The following is an 18,297-nucleotide window of genomic DNA, read 5'->3' as shown; positions in this document are numbered from 1 at the left end:
TTTCTGTACTCCCCTTCCGGCACATAACGACACCATGATTGCTCCGTATTTACAATGAATTGTGACATTTTGTGAATATGGTGAGGGGAAAAAGCCACTTTAGCGCTGCCTTAGCACAAAAAAATGATGCTAAGGTGACGCTAGGGGATCATAAATATGCCCCATGGGCCCAAATGTTACTTTAAGGCAAATCTCCACTACAGTGCTGGGGTAATTGTTGTCTTAAATAGCAGAAGATCTGGAGTAGCCCTATTTTATCAGCTTAGTCATTGGTAACTACCACAACAAAACGAATAACAGCAAATACACACAGACATTCTTGTCACACAAATTGCATCCAAAAAACTATGTTTATAATATAATAATGTTAAAAGGTGTTGGCACTGGTAGCAGTAGTAGTAAGTTTATTTCGGGTGTCGCCCACAAAACACATAAAAACCATAGCATCACAATTCAAACAATAAAACATCTTAGTAGTAATGAATACAAATGTAATCAAATAAAACCCATAAGGTTAAAATTCGTCATACATCAAAAGAAAGAGAAGGAAGGGATCAATCCATAATTAAACGTTATTTAAAAATAATTATAAAACAATATGAACAGTACAATACTATCTCACTTTAAAACATCAAACAGTCCTTTTTCCTTATCAGCCAAACAGCATATAAAAAATGGCTGACCCCTAGATGATAAACTGCCCCGAATTTGACCGCAATATTTTATAAGCTTCCTTGTATCGTTTCACACCTATAGTTTTACGCAGGGGTTTGATCCAGGTTTGACATGACAACTTATACCTTGGGAAGATAAACCTAACATGCCCTATATCCTTTCTGGCTTACCCACAGTGCTGACACAAGGCTGATGCGGATGACATAGTCTTCCATTTACACTCAAATCCATTAACTAAAAGATTTCCCAACCTAAATTTAACAAAAAGTGTGTTGGCTACTGGTGGATAGTTAGCGTCTATATAGGGCTCTCTCCCTGGGAGTGCCTTAGGATCCAAAAAGTCCTCCACCAAACTCCCTGATTTGGCCTTACGATGGCATTCAAGAACATTCTGCTGCCGGAAGGCTGTAATAACTCGCCCTCTGGCATTTCAGCCTGTCGTATTAGGGCATGTCCAATACTCCCCTAAGCCCAGGTTAACAAGATGATACTTAACAAATCTAAACCAGGGAAATGAATGGGCCTCGATCAAGATCAGCACTTCCTCCACAGCCGACCTTTAATGGCGGAGCTCACTTAATGACCATAGCCTAACCCAGTATAAGGACGGTCTTAAAGCTGCCAGGTCCCCCACCCATTTAAGCCCTAGATAAAAACATAATGGAACATTTCGATTAGTCTGAGGCAGGGAGCAAACTGACCTTATGTGTTGGCACTAACTTAACTTACCGCCACTGACGAGACAACCCCACTAGTGCATTGGAAGAACAGGCTTTTTAGTAGAATATGCTTCGGGTTTTGTTTTCTAAAAGGGAAAGTGTAAAAGCACGCAAGATGGATCCTGGAAAGTTTTGTGAACATTACCCCAGGTTATAGTACCAATTTGGAGTCGGGCAAAACTTGCATTTTCAATTCACCCTCATTTGCACATTTTTGCTAAACTACAGCCAGGGTCACTGGATTATGCGGCATAGGAAAGTCAAATGATGTGTCAGTGTTGACTAAATTTTGCAACAACAAAATATAAATTATGTGGCATGGCGCAGCACATTTTTTTATAGTATTACTTCATTATTTTTGTCATCTGTACACGCTGTACAGGTTAGCACTGTCAATGCAAAAGTTTCACTTCAATAGTTCCAGCTTAATTTTCAAACACAGCAATAAGCAATTTAATTGTGATCAGTAAATATTTTCGAAGAGCTTTCCCTTGCGTGACAACACACGCTGTCTTTTTAGAAACTTTTGATCCGGTTGAGCTAGAAACAATTGTGTTAAAATCTGCAGTCAGATGCTGTATTATGTGGCAAATGCGTCAAATCCATAGTTACGTAGAAAAAACAATGGCTGCAAAATTGCATACGTTCAGCGGCCTTGACTTAAAGCACAATACAACTAATTTGAATTAAAAACGGATCAATGGAACCAGCTTTGAAAATATTTTGAGGGGACCTTGGGCACAAGATCAGTGTACTCCAACCATAAGAAGGGAGATGGACAAACCCTATGAGGCTGATAAAAGCTCTAGTTATGCAAAAACTTTGAGTTTTGGGACCTCTGAAGAGGCCACCTGACTAATTATTCTCATTCACATGGTCATTGCCAAAAAATGCTTGCGTTGGTCAATGGTATCAGTTTGGGGTCCAATGAAATTGGACAAATGTGGTCTGCTAAGCAATCACAGCCCCATAACGGTGCTCATGGCCTCACAAAACACAGCATACATTACATCATCGATCAACAAATGATTAGACAGCCTCAGCACAGGCCAGACCTTTTTGCAAAGCCTTCAGTGGGCTATTATATGATGCCGTACACTTTAGCATGTTAGTCAATGTAGATCTGCATTTAAGGTTTATGCCATGATGTTTTCTCTGTTACAAAAACAAGTACTGAACAATTGCCAGACTGCAAGAGGTTAAATGAATGCCTACAGTTTGATAGACCATACCAAAAACGGCGCAGTCTCCCACCACAATCTCGTACCAACATGTGGCAATGAATATTCTTTCACCACTATATTTTCATGCAGGCTTTGCATATTTGCACGCTGTGCAGTCAAGAAATAGTAAAAATGGAGTTGGGCTCATTGGAAATAGCCATGTCAACTTTTTTCCTTCCCACCATAAAGTGACGTACACATTGAGCAAACAAGATAAAAACTTTTATAGAATTTCTTCAGAACCAAAGTCTGACAAAATCACGCATTTACCATCATATTTGCATGATCTCTTCCACCCTAGAAAATAAACACTGCAATTAAGCAAACACAACGTGGACAAAAATGCATTAAGAAAGATTGTTGTAGTTGTTCATGCTGTATATAGCCACGATTTTGTGCCTAGGGCCGCATAAACTAGGCGTGAAGTAAAAGGATGCTGGGCTAAGTATTCTGATTGGTGTTTTGTGCTTTCATTTTTGCATGAATTTTGTTATGTTTTAGTGACCTTCATTTGGGTTGTGCGTGGACTTTACTCCATCTGTTTGCTCGATTGCCAAAATTGTATTTGTAGAATGTGCCATTCACTTGGTAAAAGTTTAGTAACCCACAACCACTGATTCAAACTCATATAGTTTCATAAGTTAAGATGTACAAAGCTTACATAGATATTCAGATTGAGACTGCATGTAGTAGCAGAATTTGAGGTTCCCGTATGTACTTACGAACTGTCTCCGGAGCTTGGTCCTGACCTTCTCTGGTTTCACTTCAAGGGGGTGTATCGGGTAATCGTAGGAGCTCAGATGGTTGTCCACAGAGACACTTTTCCTCATGTAGAATGAGTGCGACCGGATATGAGCAAAGGGGGCTTCATCCACGGCTGTGTGAAGTCGTGGACTAGTGGCCATCTCCACAGAAGACTCTCCACAGTCATCCTCCAGCTGCCACGCCTCATCTGCAGATGTGGAAAAGATTGAAATAAAGCTTTTATGAATTACAGGGATTGCTGGTCACTGATACTGAGTCGACAGTGACAAATTAATGCAGCTCAGTCTAGCTTAATAATTAAACACAGTGAACAGCAATACTGAGACACCTGGCGAGCTGAACAAGCTACTGCGATAAGGAGGACAGGTGAATCATTTAAATCCCACCAATCAGTTCTTCAGAAACTGCAAGTCTAAAGGAAACATCTGTAGGAGGGAACACGTCTAATTTACTAATAAGAATTCAGGCAGACTAAAAACTGCGAGTGTGAGTATTCAACAAGAAAACAGTCCGATAATATCTGTTCCTCGGGTATAAGCACAGCGGTCTTATCCACTTTCTTCTTGCTGTTTTGTAAGCCAAGGAACAGAATAAAAAATGGTCCATGCTCCCACTGATATTAGTAAATATCTTACAAGTTCCATGATCATTTGGCCTAAGCTTCCATTTACAAACTTTTAGACATTTGAAAGTATTAACAAACAAGTTCTGAACCAAATCCACAAATCACACGACGTAGTCAGATAGGGTCTGGCATGCCACTTTCGTGCAGTTCGTGCAGGGATAAAAAGTTAAGAGTGGGGTAAAAAAAAGGTGCATTTTCCCATTTTAGTGCCCATATAACATTTTGCTTGTGCCTATCGCTAAAACCACGGAATAGATTTACACTAAACTTGGGACGAAAATATAACTTACTCAAAAAATGTGCTTGATCGGTTTGATGTAAATCTGTGCAGTAGTCAGTGCTTAACTTAAACAGGTGGTTTCCGGTGCTCGCACCTGTACTTAATTGTCAACACCTGCACCTTTGATATTCTGCCACATGGTGGCTTTGTTTGTCTAAATTAGAGATGAACACAATAACAGGTGTTTTCTAATTCAATATACATTTAAAATCACTAGTTTCTGCTGCCCAAGCCATTCTTATAGCTTTGGTGGCCTGGTATAGTCTGAATTGTCACACTTGTACGGCGTGATGGCCAGTACTTGTATTGGTTCTTTTATTGGTGGCGTTGACGTGGCAAAGGGTGATGAAAGCAGCGCTGGCCTCCTGAAGAGGGCCGTGGCACTTATTATTTTACAAATCAAGCACTGCCAGTAGTGTTTAAAATATAAGCATTTAAACCCATTAAAAATGTTCCTGATCGACTCTGAAGGTCTAAAACGTTTCTATATCTTTACCGTTTTAATTGCGAAGGAGGAGACGACCAAATCCCTGGCTATCCAATGAATCACACATTTGAACAACCAAATGAGTTTAATTGGGCGAAGTAGCCTTGTTGCAGGACACACCCAGCAGCCCATCTTCAATGCGAGTAGCCAGGGGTTGGAAATTAGGTGGTCATAAAAAAAACATGAAGTTGACTGAGCAATCAATAACCAAAAACAGAGTAATGGCTCTGACTGAAACAGGCAAACCACAGAAATTTGAAGGCATGGTATACAACGTTCAAAAGCGTGTGATATTTCATGTCACTGGCGATGCAGAAAACACAAAATAAAATATATAACATCAATTTTAAAATGTCACAGGAAAAAAGACTTTCCACCAGAAGCAAAATAAGGCAAGTGGCATGAGTTATGGGGTGCACTACACGTTTCATTGCATACCTTAGCTGTCGAATTTCAGTCATTTTGCATGGCAGAGTCAAACTCATAGCCCAATTTTTAATATATAAGTTGTCCACTTCCTTTTTGTTTTTATACTTTATTTCTTGTTTCTGTCATTTCTGTCTATGCTATTTGACTTCTCTCAGTTTTTTGCTTTGTTAATTTCCTTTTCTGTCATTTCTCCATCAATTCTTTTACTCTCCTCATTTTTGTGACAGCTGTTATTTTCTCTCTGGTTCCTCATTTACTGACCTACCTCTATTGGCTTAAACATTGGCCCTACCTACTGAAGCCATAGGACTCATGTTATTGTTGTTCGTCCGTCGTTGTCGACAATGACCAAGGACACCACGTTGAGGAGGTTGACTGGGTATGGTGTGTCTGGCTGTGGTTGATCAATCCGTAGAGGCTCAGAAAGCTCTGCCGCACGTTGGGCAGAAGTGGTTTGCTAGGTTGGTTGGCAATGAGTCAGCTATGGATTTGCAGAGCTCATGCTTCTTCTGCTCCTCTGCAGTCTTGCTCTGTTTGTAGGAAGTAGAGACTTTGCTGATTCAGCTTCGCCAGGCAGGGCAGTCTTGCGCTAGGATTTCCCAGGAGTCCAGGTCAATGCCAAAGCTCTTCAGAGAGACTTTCAGCGTGTACTCGAGCAAGCATGCCGTCGTGGAACTGGCACACCATACTGATGAATTTACCTGGGCAGCCAAAGTTCTCCATGATCCGCCAGAGCCCTTCACGAATGACGGTGTCAAAGGCTTTGGTCAGGTTAATTAACATTGTGTAAAGGTCCCAGTTTTCTTCCTGACACTTCTCCTGTAGACGTGCTGCAAATCATGTCCACTGTCCCTCAGCCTTCGCTGAAACTGCACTGACTCTCTGGCAGGTGTCCATCTTCCATGTGCTGAGTGAGGCGGTTGAGGAGGACTCTGGCAAGGGTTTTGCCGGTAATGACCAGGAGAGAGATCCCCTTGTGGCTTTCACAAGATTGCCTATTCCCTTTCTCTGGGAGAGATGGATGATGGAGGCATCCTTGAGCTCCTGAGGGACAACTTCCATTTGCCACATTGTCTGAAAGAGATCAGGGAGCTTCTGTATTAAGACTTTTTAACTTTCGGCTCAGATGGAGTCAGAGCCGGGTGCTTTACCATCGGAGAGAAGCTTAATTGCTTCTGATTCCTTTGGAGGTTTTGCCAGGGAGGTGTTGATGGCGCCTTCGGCATGGCTTCAGCATTGATAGATGAAGACCTGTTCAGGACGTTGTTGGCTTGAGTATTTTCCCTACTTGGCCCGACCTAGTCAAGCGATTGGTCTCATAGTTATTGTTTGAATGGCAGGAGACTAACATCATTCAAGCTGAGGCTCTGCCACAGGAAGCTTGAAATTCACGAATATTTAAACAGGATGAGAGAATTGAGGATTAAGCGGACACTAAGTCCAGCCAAATAATGATGGGTTTCCAAGCTGGCAATTTCTAAATGATGCACTCAGTTTGGCATAGCAGCCTCGCACATGCCATCTTATAAAGTGAGCAGGAATCCAGAATACAAAGAAGACAGCGTGTGATGAGGAAGGATGACAACAACAATGAAATGTGACAACTTGGAATCACCATGAAGTGCTGGGGCAAGAGAATTTCTTTACAAGTGCTACAATATGTCTTCCCTAACAGTAGTCATATACACAAAAGACAATATAGACCTCCACGCTCCCTCAGTCCGAGACGGAAGGCCAGAGGTACTGCTGCTGACAGCTAAAGCATAGGAAATAGAATTCTAAATTAGGGCTTACAAGCCCAGCTCCAAACCCAGCCTTCTAGTTAGCAAAGAAGTTCAACACTGATGAACAACCTAGGCAAGATCCAAGTCAGTCCTGTACTTCCCTGGGTTACAGTTTTTTCAATGTTCTTTTACCTGCACCAGACACAGTTTTGTTTAGGGAATGAGAAGTAGGTCAGATTAAATATAGGGGCCACTGTGGAGCTGAAAATTTACAGTGACCTATCAACACAGGGTTATATCAGCAGAAACGTGTTGACCAATCCAAGAGACAATGCAGGTTGTACAACCCCCCCCAAATGTCTGTCTGCAGCTTTTACCCATGTGTGAGAGCGATATTTAATAGATTCTGGCTGCCTTCATACAATGCTAGCCCATTTAGGTGCTTGTGAAGTCCACCCGGTCCACATTACATGATTAGATAAAAAAATACCTGTATAAGAGAGCACCACTACTAAAAGCAAATGCTCACATACAAAGTTTAGCAAAGAAAGAGCTTAAGGTGCGTCTGCCAACAATAGGCAGTTCTGGGTAAGGAGTAACAACAATGATGAAACCTGCCACTTAATGTGGGTGAGAGGTCTGCATCCATTTATTCATACTGGAACAAATGACAAATTTGTCTATTGTGATCTAGAAAATGTATAGATCTTTTCAATTCTCACAGTCTCTTTTTTGTATAGGAGTACAAGACAGCAAACCGAACAGTTAGCTATTGTGTAAGTCTTTTTTTCAATAATAGACATATCTTCGGTGTAATGTAAAGGGAGTGTTAGCCTAAAAATATAAAGTTTTTAGGTTTGGTCACTTGCTGAATCTTCGATTAGAACTTAAATCCCCAGATCCAAAAACACAAAAACAGTGTCTTTAATGGTGGGGTGTGGCCTAGTAGGCCAAAATGACAGAAGCGAGCTCAGGGAGCTCTGCAATGCTTTTCCCATGATATTGTGCACCCTGACACAGTGGGCGACCATCCGGCCTCCAAACTCTTTGCGACACTGGGGGAGCCGTTAGGGACCTTTGCTGACTTGGGGAAACTGCCGCTGGCCATCAGGTGGCCGATGGCCATGTCCTTGAGCTGTCCACAGAAGCACAAAGTGCCCAAACCACACCCACCGCCGCCACCCCATTGGCTGAAGCTTTCACCCACAGATCCTGCACTCACTGTCAGCTGTAAGTGCAGAGTGCACTGTCCCTGACTGTTGCACATCTAGGGGGTCATGGTGACACTTGCCGATTGAGAATGGCCAACACTTGCTGCCTTGCCCCTAAACCAAAATTACTGGGCCCTGCCCTCTGCACCTTCATGAACGCCACCCGGCAATTGCAGCCACTCGGGGCTGCTGCAGCAGGGCCAGAGTGTCATGGGACCCCTGATGCTGCCCTCGCCTAGGAGGCACATGCAGAAGTTGAGACTGCTGTTTGCACGCACTGGGTCTACTGCTCCTTTCTGCTTTCAGGATGAGCGTGCAGGCCTTCAGCGGGTGGTGGGAGCTGAAGAGTCCCCGCCCGATCACCATTTTTTACTGGGCCCTGTGGTGCTGCCTGCAATCGTGACCTCAGACATTGACGGTACGCCACAGGGAACCTGCACTGCCATTTCCCTCTCCCAAAAGGCATGAGGAAGATGCTCTGGGAGCTATGTTACCACTCTAAGGGCCAAATTTAGGAAAAGTGCCACTGCATCCAATGCAGCGCCACTTCTTTTGCATCCTCCAAACGCCACCATGGGTGCGCAGTAGTTAAAGCGTAGCGTCAACATGTTTAATGGTATTGTGGCACTTTGCTACACAGCGTCAAAAATATTGCAAGGAAAGTGCAAGGAGGCCCATTAATTTAAATGGGTGCGTAATTTTAACGCCTGCTCTGAATCTTTCAAAGTTCACTGTGCCATTCTTTTTCAGGCCTCCTTATGGGGGAATGCACCCTTGCATACATTATGCCTGGCTCAGGCAAAATGTGGCGTAAACGGTTACAGTGTGGAACAATGCATGCATTGCTCCACTTTGTAAATATGGCGTGGGGAAAAGGCCACCTTAGCGTAAAAAAAGGACACAAATGGGGCAGTGCTAAATTGGCGCCAGGGGCTGTTAAATCTGCCCTTAAATGTGATGGACTGGAGCAATCATAGCAACAGACGTATCTTGAATGTCATTGGGCCCTCATTTTAGTGATTACGGGAGGCCAGTTTGCAAGTGCCTCGCTCTCTACTTCCCCCGGGACCTAAACTAATCCTCCAGAGTTTTCCTTCTTTCTCCCTTTGCCCACTTGCCCCTCAGTGGGTGGAGGGGGTTCCCTTTTCTCTGGTGTTTGTCGCCACCATCACTCCTATGCAACAGCCTGTATCCTCCCTGTGGCCCAGCACATCTGAGACGTTGTAGACACTGACAGAGTGAGGCTCCACACAAGGCACCTCCAGACTGATCCCTAATTGCCAGCCCCCTGAAACATTGCTGGCCCAGGCCTCCTACAGACACAACTCCTCCGCGGAACAGGGAACTGCCACCTTTTCTTACCACAGACCAGGCAATACCATTATACCTGGGGCAACAGGCGCTCCCCAGGCGAAAGGACCACCATTTGCTGCCACACATTGCGGGATTTCACCAACATGTTGCTCTCTGTATGATGTAGTTGGGAATGGCTGTTGTGACATGCATAACGACAGGAATTAGAATCTAATGCAAACACTGACATTTGGAGAATATTTTACAAGGGGCTGGGTTCCCCCGCAAACAAGGGGCGAAAATACAAGGCTAATCAGGTCTTCTCAGAAGTATAAAATGCTTTGTTTGGACGTGACCTCCTTCCCTTCCTTCTATTCCACAGCGAACAAGGTACAAGACGACCTGTCTACCTGTCACACACAAGGATCTTAAGATGTGCTGTACGGGGCCTGGTCGTTCATATAGTATTTTAAAACAAAGGGAGAGTCCTTGAGTAAAGGTGTGTGCTCTAATACTAGATTGTCAAGTTACATGCAAATGTAGTTCAGAAGGCTGTTAATATTGCGTGGATGAGTGAGACCAGTGCTTAATTTGTGGCTGTTGTTCCCGGTGCGGAGCACCAGTGTCGGAGTGTGACCTTTAATAATCAATATTAACATGAAAAGTTTGCAAAATAATATATAATGAAGCTGCATAGCAAATGTGTTAGAATAATACTAATGCACGCGTTTGAAATGTGCCCACGGGGAGTGGCCATCAATGTATACGATGACTAATGAAACTGATTAATAATGAATTAATAATGTATTCATGTATGATTTTGTATTAGCATTAAGAGTTATGTATAAAGGTTTTGCTAAATTACTCACTAGGCCTTAGTTAGCAAGGGTTTGGGCCTAGCTGCTTGTTCTAATATTAACTATGTTTTCTAATGTGCAATGTGCTGCTTTCCTGAAGGACATGAAGCTGTACTTTTCCAGAAGCTAGAGATATGTATGTAGTCGTAGTAAATTCTTTCTCATGAGACCCGACTTGCTCAAGGAGACGTTCTTGCCAAATGCAACAGTGTAATTCGCAACAAGTACAAGGTCGCCTAAACCAAGGGAAGACAATGGAACTACTGACTGGAGTCACTAGTGTAACTTTTCCTACCTGACATTCTACCCGTTGAAGACGTCAAACACAGGAGCCAATAAACTACCTTAGGTGAAAATTCTAGTAAGGTGTGCGATGGATTGTTGGACAGAGATAACGAGGCACCAATATTGCCCAATGGGAAATTAGAGACTTGTTCGACAAGTTTTAATATAACAGCGTGACACAAGAAGAAATCAGCCATTACTCGCCTTTACCCTGTCACTCTAGAAGCCGTTATTCTTCTTAGCTATCCTGAGAGACTTCGTCTTTAGCTGTTTGATACCCCAAACCATCCTCGCAGTACCCCTTGCCTGATTTGCACTTCTCCTACTTATGAGGGAAGAGCCCTTTGCTATACCTTGCTGAGCCTTACCTGCTTATCCTGGTTGATGGCGAATCGACTGATGTCCTGAGGACGAAGACTGACACTGTATGCCGCCCCATTTGGATGGGTAACTATCTGATGATAAATTGTAATTGTCTGTTTGCCTTTTCTTTCTAGGTACCACCTGCTCTTTTGATAGAGGCCATAGTTAGATGTTTTCTAAATTCATGTTGCTAAATTGTTTTGCATGAAGCCCAACATGCTGATGCTAATTAGAGGCTAGCTAAGGATTTCACTAAAATCAGGTGCAAATAGACAAATGACTAAATCTTTGCTTTGTTGAATAATGTACTAATGATACTCTGCTAAAGTTTGATTCATGTTGACTTCGTGCTTTGTCCTAATGTTCATGATCTATGCATTGATAAAATCTTATTCCAGTTGCCATATTGTAGTTTTGTTGATGTGCTTATTGATATTGAGACTAATAAATATGCTAGTAGTTTGCCACTAATAGGAAATAAATATCTCAAATCTTACTAGATTTGTGTGGTTATTCCCCGGTGAGAGATCATGGTGTGTTTCATTCCTAATAAATGTTATTGATTAGTGTGAGTGATTAGTTATTGTGGATATTTATTAGATTATTGACCTATTGATTGAAATGCTAGATAGATATCTCGTTCTGGGAAGTCCCCAATCAAGGTCAAAAGATTCATTGGCCTAAAACGAGTCCCATTTTAAGTAAATTATCAAAGCTGGGATGCATTATCAGTTCTGGTAGCAGAGGAGGATTTAGGCCCTTTGGGGTCCCTAGGACGAGGGACCATTGTTTGAAAATTGATTCTGAGATAATGCAAATTGGAGAGATGATGTGCCCCTGAGTCCCAAATGACTTTCCCGGAATCTCGGAGCTTGCCGAAGTGAGTAGGGTATGTTCTCGGCGCTCTAGGGATAGAGTGAGTGACGTAGGGTTTGCGCTTGGCGTGGTTGATGAGTCGAGTTTGAGTCAAAGTGAGTGAATGAAACCTTCAATGGAGATTTGGGGAGTTCTAAAGTGCACTAGGACGAACCATTGACAAGTCGAGAGTAGAATTTGCGGGTCAAATTTTGCTTGCGAATGTGGGAGCCGAGAAGGAGAGAGTAGCAGCCGAGGCGCAAAGTGAAATCTCTGTAAAGTTCTGAAGCGATTCTGTTACCCTTCTTGTAGTAAACCGGCAAATTTGAGTTTGTTAGTGCTCGCAATATATTGCATTTGTTTTTGTGTGAATCGAGAGTGACGGAGACCAGTCGCAAGACTTTGTCACCCGCAGTGTGTGTGAGTGTGACGTCATTGGAGCCGCGCTGGGATAGGTCAGTTAGTAAGAAGGGTCGCGCACGGATTGGCAGCCGTCCGTGACAGGCAATTGGTTGAGAAAGTAGGCGAAGAGAGTTCTGGGAATTAAAGTCACTTCCTGATTCAATTGTAAGCAAAATAAAAGATGCAAAAATGAAGTTTTTCAAGGCTCTAAGGAGTGCTTTGAGGGGAGATGTGTACATTACCTCGAGTGTGGGGGAGCCTACACCGCCAGAGGATACTCCGGCTTATGCCGTAATGGAGGAGAGGGGAGTCGCGCCATGCCTTTGGCTAAAGCAATGGTGCAAATTAACAGAAAAAGATGGATGTTTGGCGTTTCCGGAGCACGGATCGTTCAAATAATGATCTTAGAGAATTTGCGGAAGGCGTTAAATGAGCAAAAGCCGCCTCTGAGACCAGCACAGTTTGAGGCGTTAGCAATTTGGGAGCTGATGACCATACGTCAACGGCAACAAAAGTTTGAGAGGAGAATGAGGAAGGCAGAAAATACACTATCGGAGGCTAGGTGGAATAGTGAGCACAGGATGTGGAGAAGGGAGATAATAGATGGAGTAAGGATGTTTCCTGCAATAACTCAAGAAGCCGGCATGCAAGGAAGAAAAGCCACTTGTAAGACGGATAAAGGGTCTAGCAAAGAAAAGGAGACTAAAAAGTCCTGGGCAGAGGCAGACGACTCAGATGATGATGAGTTCCTTAATCAGTTGCTGCATGATCGACCACCACCATATGCCATAGATGATAATAGACCAAGTACAAACGCAGGTCCTGTAAATTTGACACAGAATCAGGGAACCGCAAATACAGCACAGGTAAATACAGTTGCAACACCAGCTCCGGTACAGAGTAGCATCAGTGTGTCTACGGCTCCAGAAATGCAGACACAGTTGCAGCCACCACCAGTTCAGAGGCTTTACCCTGATGTCCCGATATTAGAGACAACTACGAGTTTGATAGTGCCGTCAGATCTGGCATATACGAGACCAGAATTAGTGCAGATTGAGCCAGCTCCAATTTTACTGCCTCAAGCACAGTAACAGATGGTTCCGAATTACGCCCCAGTCACGGGACCACAGTTAGCCACAGCACCTACAATGAACCAGAATATGGGGGCTAATGCTCCCAAGGGGTTGGGAAGCAGGCAGTCGCCAGCCACCATATCCTTACCGATTACAGTTGGTCCACCAGTACCATTGTATGCACAGCCGAAGTCTAGTGTGTGCGATCAGGGATTAATGACCCAAGAGGTGACAAGAGGAGGGTTCAAAGGAAACTCTCAAGGAATGACTCAAGTGGTACAGACAATAGACAGATCTAGATCACTGTTAGACTTCAGTCCGATAGGGGTTCCTCCAGATGCCATGAGACAATCAAGTTTGGGTCAGCTGACTCCGCAGGTCTCAAGTGCGAATGCACCATAGACACCAATGATGCAGGCTGGTAACATCTCATGGCAAGGATTAACTACGCAACAACTGAATGAATGGTTAGACAGTTAAATTCACCACAGACTACTCCTGCAACAGCAGAGCGTCGGAAAGAGAAGAGTACCTAAATTTTGTGAGGTTGGGCATGGAAGCAGCCGAGCTAGTAGAGGGGAGCATGGGAGTGAACAGACTGGAGTCATACACTGAAGCAGAGTTGAGGTATTTGTGCCCAAAGATAACTAAAGAAGTGAGCAAAGTGCACCAGAGATTGGCAAACTTAGCAGATAAATACGATATAGACCTAGATAATACTAAACATTTGAAGAGGAGTTACAGGTTAGACTTCGAGCCTAAAGATTTTGATCACATGAGGTCTACTGGAATGAAGGCACACCTTAAAGAAATACTGCAGAGTGCACAAGTTTGGGGAGCCTTAGAGAAATGGGAAGGCAGATGAGCAAAGAAAAGAGATAAAAGGAAAAGTGACTGCTTGGAGCATCAGCAGGCCAAACCTTCACTGAATACCAGTACAATAAAAATGTTACCCATGAGAGAGACAGCTGGAGGGGGTTCTTTTCCACGTACCATGGTCTAGAGGTGACATTCTGTCATTCACGAATGACTTTTCCCGGTTGAGGGAGAAGCCAATAGAGTGGAATCAGCAGACAGATAGATTTGTGAAGCTTGCGAAGTGTCTTTGGGAAGACTTAAATACCCTGTTTGAGATTATAATACCGGCTGATTTGTAGATTGAATGCAAGAGAAGTGTTGATTGGCCGACAGCGGAACCGGCAAGGGACAGAGCTACAGGAGGACCGTCTCCTGATGTAATGGGGTACTACTATAAGGTGACTGAGTTTTTGAAGCAGAAGGTGTCGCCGCAAAATATTGATTGGCAGAAGTTGATCGAACGGCACAGGAAGCCAAATAGTAAATACATGCCTACTATGAGAGGTTGTTGAAAGCGTTCAAGCACTACAGTGGCACAGAAGTCATAGAGGTGAAAGACATGAATCACCTTGTGTTCAGATTTGTTGAGGGTTTGATACTCGAGATTAGCCAGATGATCAAGAATCATTTGATCTGTTGGCAAGCGAAGCCGATTGATGAGGTGTTGCAGTATGCGAAATACTGTAGTGACGAAATTGAGTTGAAGCATAGAAAGTTGAAGGAGAAGGTGATGGTGATGCAAATTAAGGCAGCGTAAGCAGGGATGCAGGGAAATGGTTTACAGCAGATGGTGCAGCAGCCGCAAGGAAACGGGATGTTTCAGACGCAAATGAGAGGCAGAGGTCGAGGAGGTTTTGTGAACCGTGGTCCAGATTTGAATACTGTAGTAGCTCAAAATGAAGTGCAGGGGATGAAGAAGGTGTTACTGTGTCATGCTTGCGGGGGCGTCGAACACTGGAAGCGCGAGTGCCCGATGATGGTGCAAGAGGGTGTTGCTCAACAAAGCAATGATGTCAATGCGTTCCAAAATGTTAAAGGACCAAGAATGAGGGGTCAAAATCCAAACTTCCAGAATAACATGGTCCAGATGCAGGGTCTTCAACCCATGCAACAAGTGCAGATGCCACGTGTACAACCAGTACAGATGCAGCAAATGCAACAGTTGCCCTTAGCACCAATGGGACAGCAACAGGCGATGCTTCCTCAACAGGTCACAGGCCAAGGAATGAATCAAAGTAACACAGTACAGCAGTTCCCATTGCGTGGTGGGAATGGAATAAAAGGTGAATGGTCGGATGAGAGTTCAGATAGTGAGGGGTGTTGACTTGCAGCATCCCTAGAAGTAGATCAGAGAGGGCCCTATGTGCAAGGGAAGGTGATGGGTCACACGGTTTCATTTTTGGTTGACACAGGAGCTATGCGCTCTACAGTCAGGAGTGCAAAGGTTCCGAAATTGCCCCTTTCGGGACGCACAATAAAGGTAGTAGGAGTGGCAAATCAGCTCCTGACTAACCCGATTACTGATCCGGTTCAGGTTGAGATTGGTACCTTTCAGAGACTGCACAGATTTGTGGTTTGTAGCTCAAGTCCTGTATCCCTACTGGGACGAGACTTACTGTGCAAGACGAGGTGTTCTATCACCTGTTCCAATGATGGAATTGAGGTACAGACAAACAGTGACGATGACAGGGATGACGGACAGATCTCAGAGCCTGAGACAGAGACCACAGATGAGGGGTACCCCCTTATAAGTTTTTTCCCAATGTTCACAGTGATTGATCTGCCAGCTGATTTGCAGGGGACAGTAAAGGAGAAAGTGTGGGACTTGACAGGAAAGGAAGTTGGACTGATAAAAGGAGTAGAACCAGTTAAGGTTAGTGTGAAGCCAAATGCTGTGTTCCCCCAGGTACCTCAGTACCATATTACGCAAGATGTCCTAATACAGGTAATGCAGATAATTGCAGACTTCGTGAAACAAGGGGTCTTGAAAGAAGTGATGAGCAGTCCATGTAATTCACCTATAATGGGACTGAGAAAGCCTTGTGGGAAAGTTCGAATCGTACAAGATTTGAAAAAAATTAATGACATAGTGGTGAAATGTTGCCCAGTGGTGCCAAATCCAGCTGTGATCATGTTCCAGGTTCCATGCGATGCAGAATGGTTCTCAGTTGTTGATTTGTCCCAAGCATTCTTTTCGGTGCCTCTTCATGAGGACAGCCAATTTCTCTTCAGTTTCAAATTCTTGGACAAGGTCTACAGTTAGTGTTGAATTCTCCAAGGGTTTTCAGAATCACCTTCCATCTTCAATCAGATATCGAAGAAAGATTTGGAGTCATTGGAATTGCCTTTTCAATCGACTCTAGTGCAGTACATTGACGATTTGTTGATTGCATCCAAAACGAGAGACAATTGCAAGTAAAATACCATTGCCTTACTAAACTACTTGGGAAAGAATGGGCATAAGGTGTCCCCAAAGAAGGTCCAATATGGTCAGAAGGAGGTGAAATACTTAGGTCATCTGATTGAGAAGGGGTCGAGGAAAATATCCAAGGAGAGAGCGACTGCCATATTGCAGATGAGTCCTCCAACGACACGGAGAGACGTTAGGATGTTTCTGGGAATGGTGGGCTACTGTCGTCAGTGGATCCCAAATTTCTCAGTTATCTCCAAGCCATTAGTAAGATTTATGGTTAAGGAGGTTAAGGACGGCCCAGATACCATAACTATGTCAGAGAAAGAGATAAAAGCATTCATCGAGCTAAGGGAGTGTATGTGCAGGGCTCTAGCTTTAGGTATGCCTGATTACACAAAGCTTTTTGTCCTGTTTTGTCATGAATGTGACGCATGTTCTTTGTCTGTCCTGACACAGGTCCATGGAGGTGCAAACCGACCAGTAGCATATTTTTTAGCTACTTTGAACCCAGTCGCAGCAGCCTTGCCAGGTTGTCAGCGTGCAGTAGCAGTAGTTGGTCAAAGCCTCACACAATGTGAAGGCATAGTGATGGGACATCCTTTAACAGTTATGGTCCCACACTCAGTTGAGATTTTGTTAACCCGTACCAAGACGCAGCACATGACAAATGCAAGACTGATGAAATATGAAGCAATCATTTTGGGGTCACCAAATGTAACTTTAAAAGGATGTACAGTGCTGAACTTTGCTTCCCAATGAAAATACAGAAGTTGAGGATGCTGATGATGTAGAACATGATTGTCTTGAGGTATCAGAACTGTGCACCAAACCGAGACCTGATATTAAAAATACCCAATTGGAAGAGAATGACCACATTATCTTTGTCGGTGGTTCATGTTTGAGAGACTCAGTAGAAGTGCTGAGAGCCGGATACGCTGTGTGTATGATCACTGGAAGCTTCCTGGCTTGAAAGAGTGTATTCTGCTCAAGTGGCGGAGTTGGTTGCTCTTACTAGAGCGTGCCATGCTGCTGCCCAATTGAAAGTGACTATCTATATGGATAGCAGATATGGATTTGGAATTGTTCATGATTTTGGTCATCTGTAGTCACAAAGGGGCTTCCTGACCTCTTCTGGTTCTCCAGTGAAAAATGGTGAAAGAATTAAGGAGTTGTTGCACGCGATTCAGTTACCTCATGAAAATGCAGTGGTAAAATGCAGCGCTCATGTGAAGTCGCAAGACTTTGTTTCAATGGGAAATGGATATGCGGATCAAGTCGCAAAGTTTTGTGCATTGAAAAGTATATCATTCAAGGATCAATGGGAGTTGTTACCTGAAACAGAAAATGAGACATGCACAGGTTATGCATTAAGGGTGGTTGACACGTTAGAGGAATTGAAATTGTTGTAGGGACGTGCCAGCAGAGACGAGAAACGCACTTGGGTAAAGATGCAATGTGTACAGAGACCAGATGATTTGTGGGTTTCAGATGAGGGGAAAATGGTTTTGCCGAACATTCTTCTGTCACAGTTTGCAAGGTTTTACCATGGACAAGCATATATTGGGAGAGATGCCATGATCAGGTTGTTCAAAACTGATTGGTGTAACCCGAAGTTCAGACAAGCCGCAGAAGTGATTTGTCACAGGTGTATCATCTGTCAGCAGATGAATGCGGGGAAAGGGACAGTGGTGAATTTGAGCCACATTGGGAGAGCAGGAGGTCCATTTAGAATGCAATTGGATTTTATCGAAATGCCTGTG

General features: G+C 43.7%; 1 protein-coding gene across 1 annotated transcript in view; it reads right to left on the bottom strand.

The window, feature by feature from the left end:
- The window catches only part of LOC138261506 (ankyrin repeat and fibronectin type-III domain-containing protein 1-like), a 1,513,685-nt gene that overhangs the window by 1,214,712 nt on the left and 280,676 nt on the right, over positions 1–18,297 (bottom strand). The window contains exon 4 of the mRNA XM_069210501.1: positions 3,340–3,569. Within this exon, the coding sequence (XP_069066602.1) occupies positions 3,340–3,569 (230 nt within the window). The remainder of the gene's footprint in view (positions 1–3,339; positions 3,570–18,297) is intronic.

This window comes from Pleurodeles waltl, chromosome 10 (genome assembly GCF_031143425.1).
Source record: "Pleurodeles waltl isolate 20211129_DDA chromosome 10, aPleWal1.hap1.20221129, whole genome shotgun sequence".
Lineage (NCBI taxonomy): Eukaryota > Metazoa > Chordata > Amphibia > Caudata > Salamandridae > Pleurodeles > Pleurodeles waltl.
The sequence above is the reverse complement of the archived record's forward strand: the minus strand, read 5'-3'. Positions and strand labels throughout refer to the sequence as shown.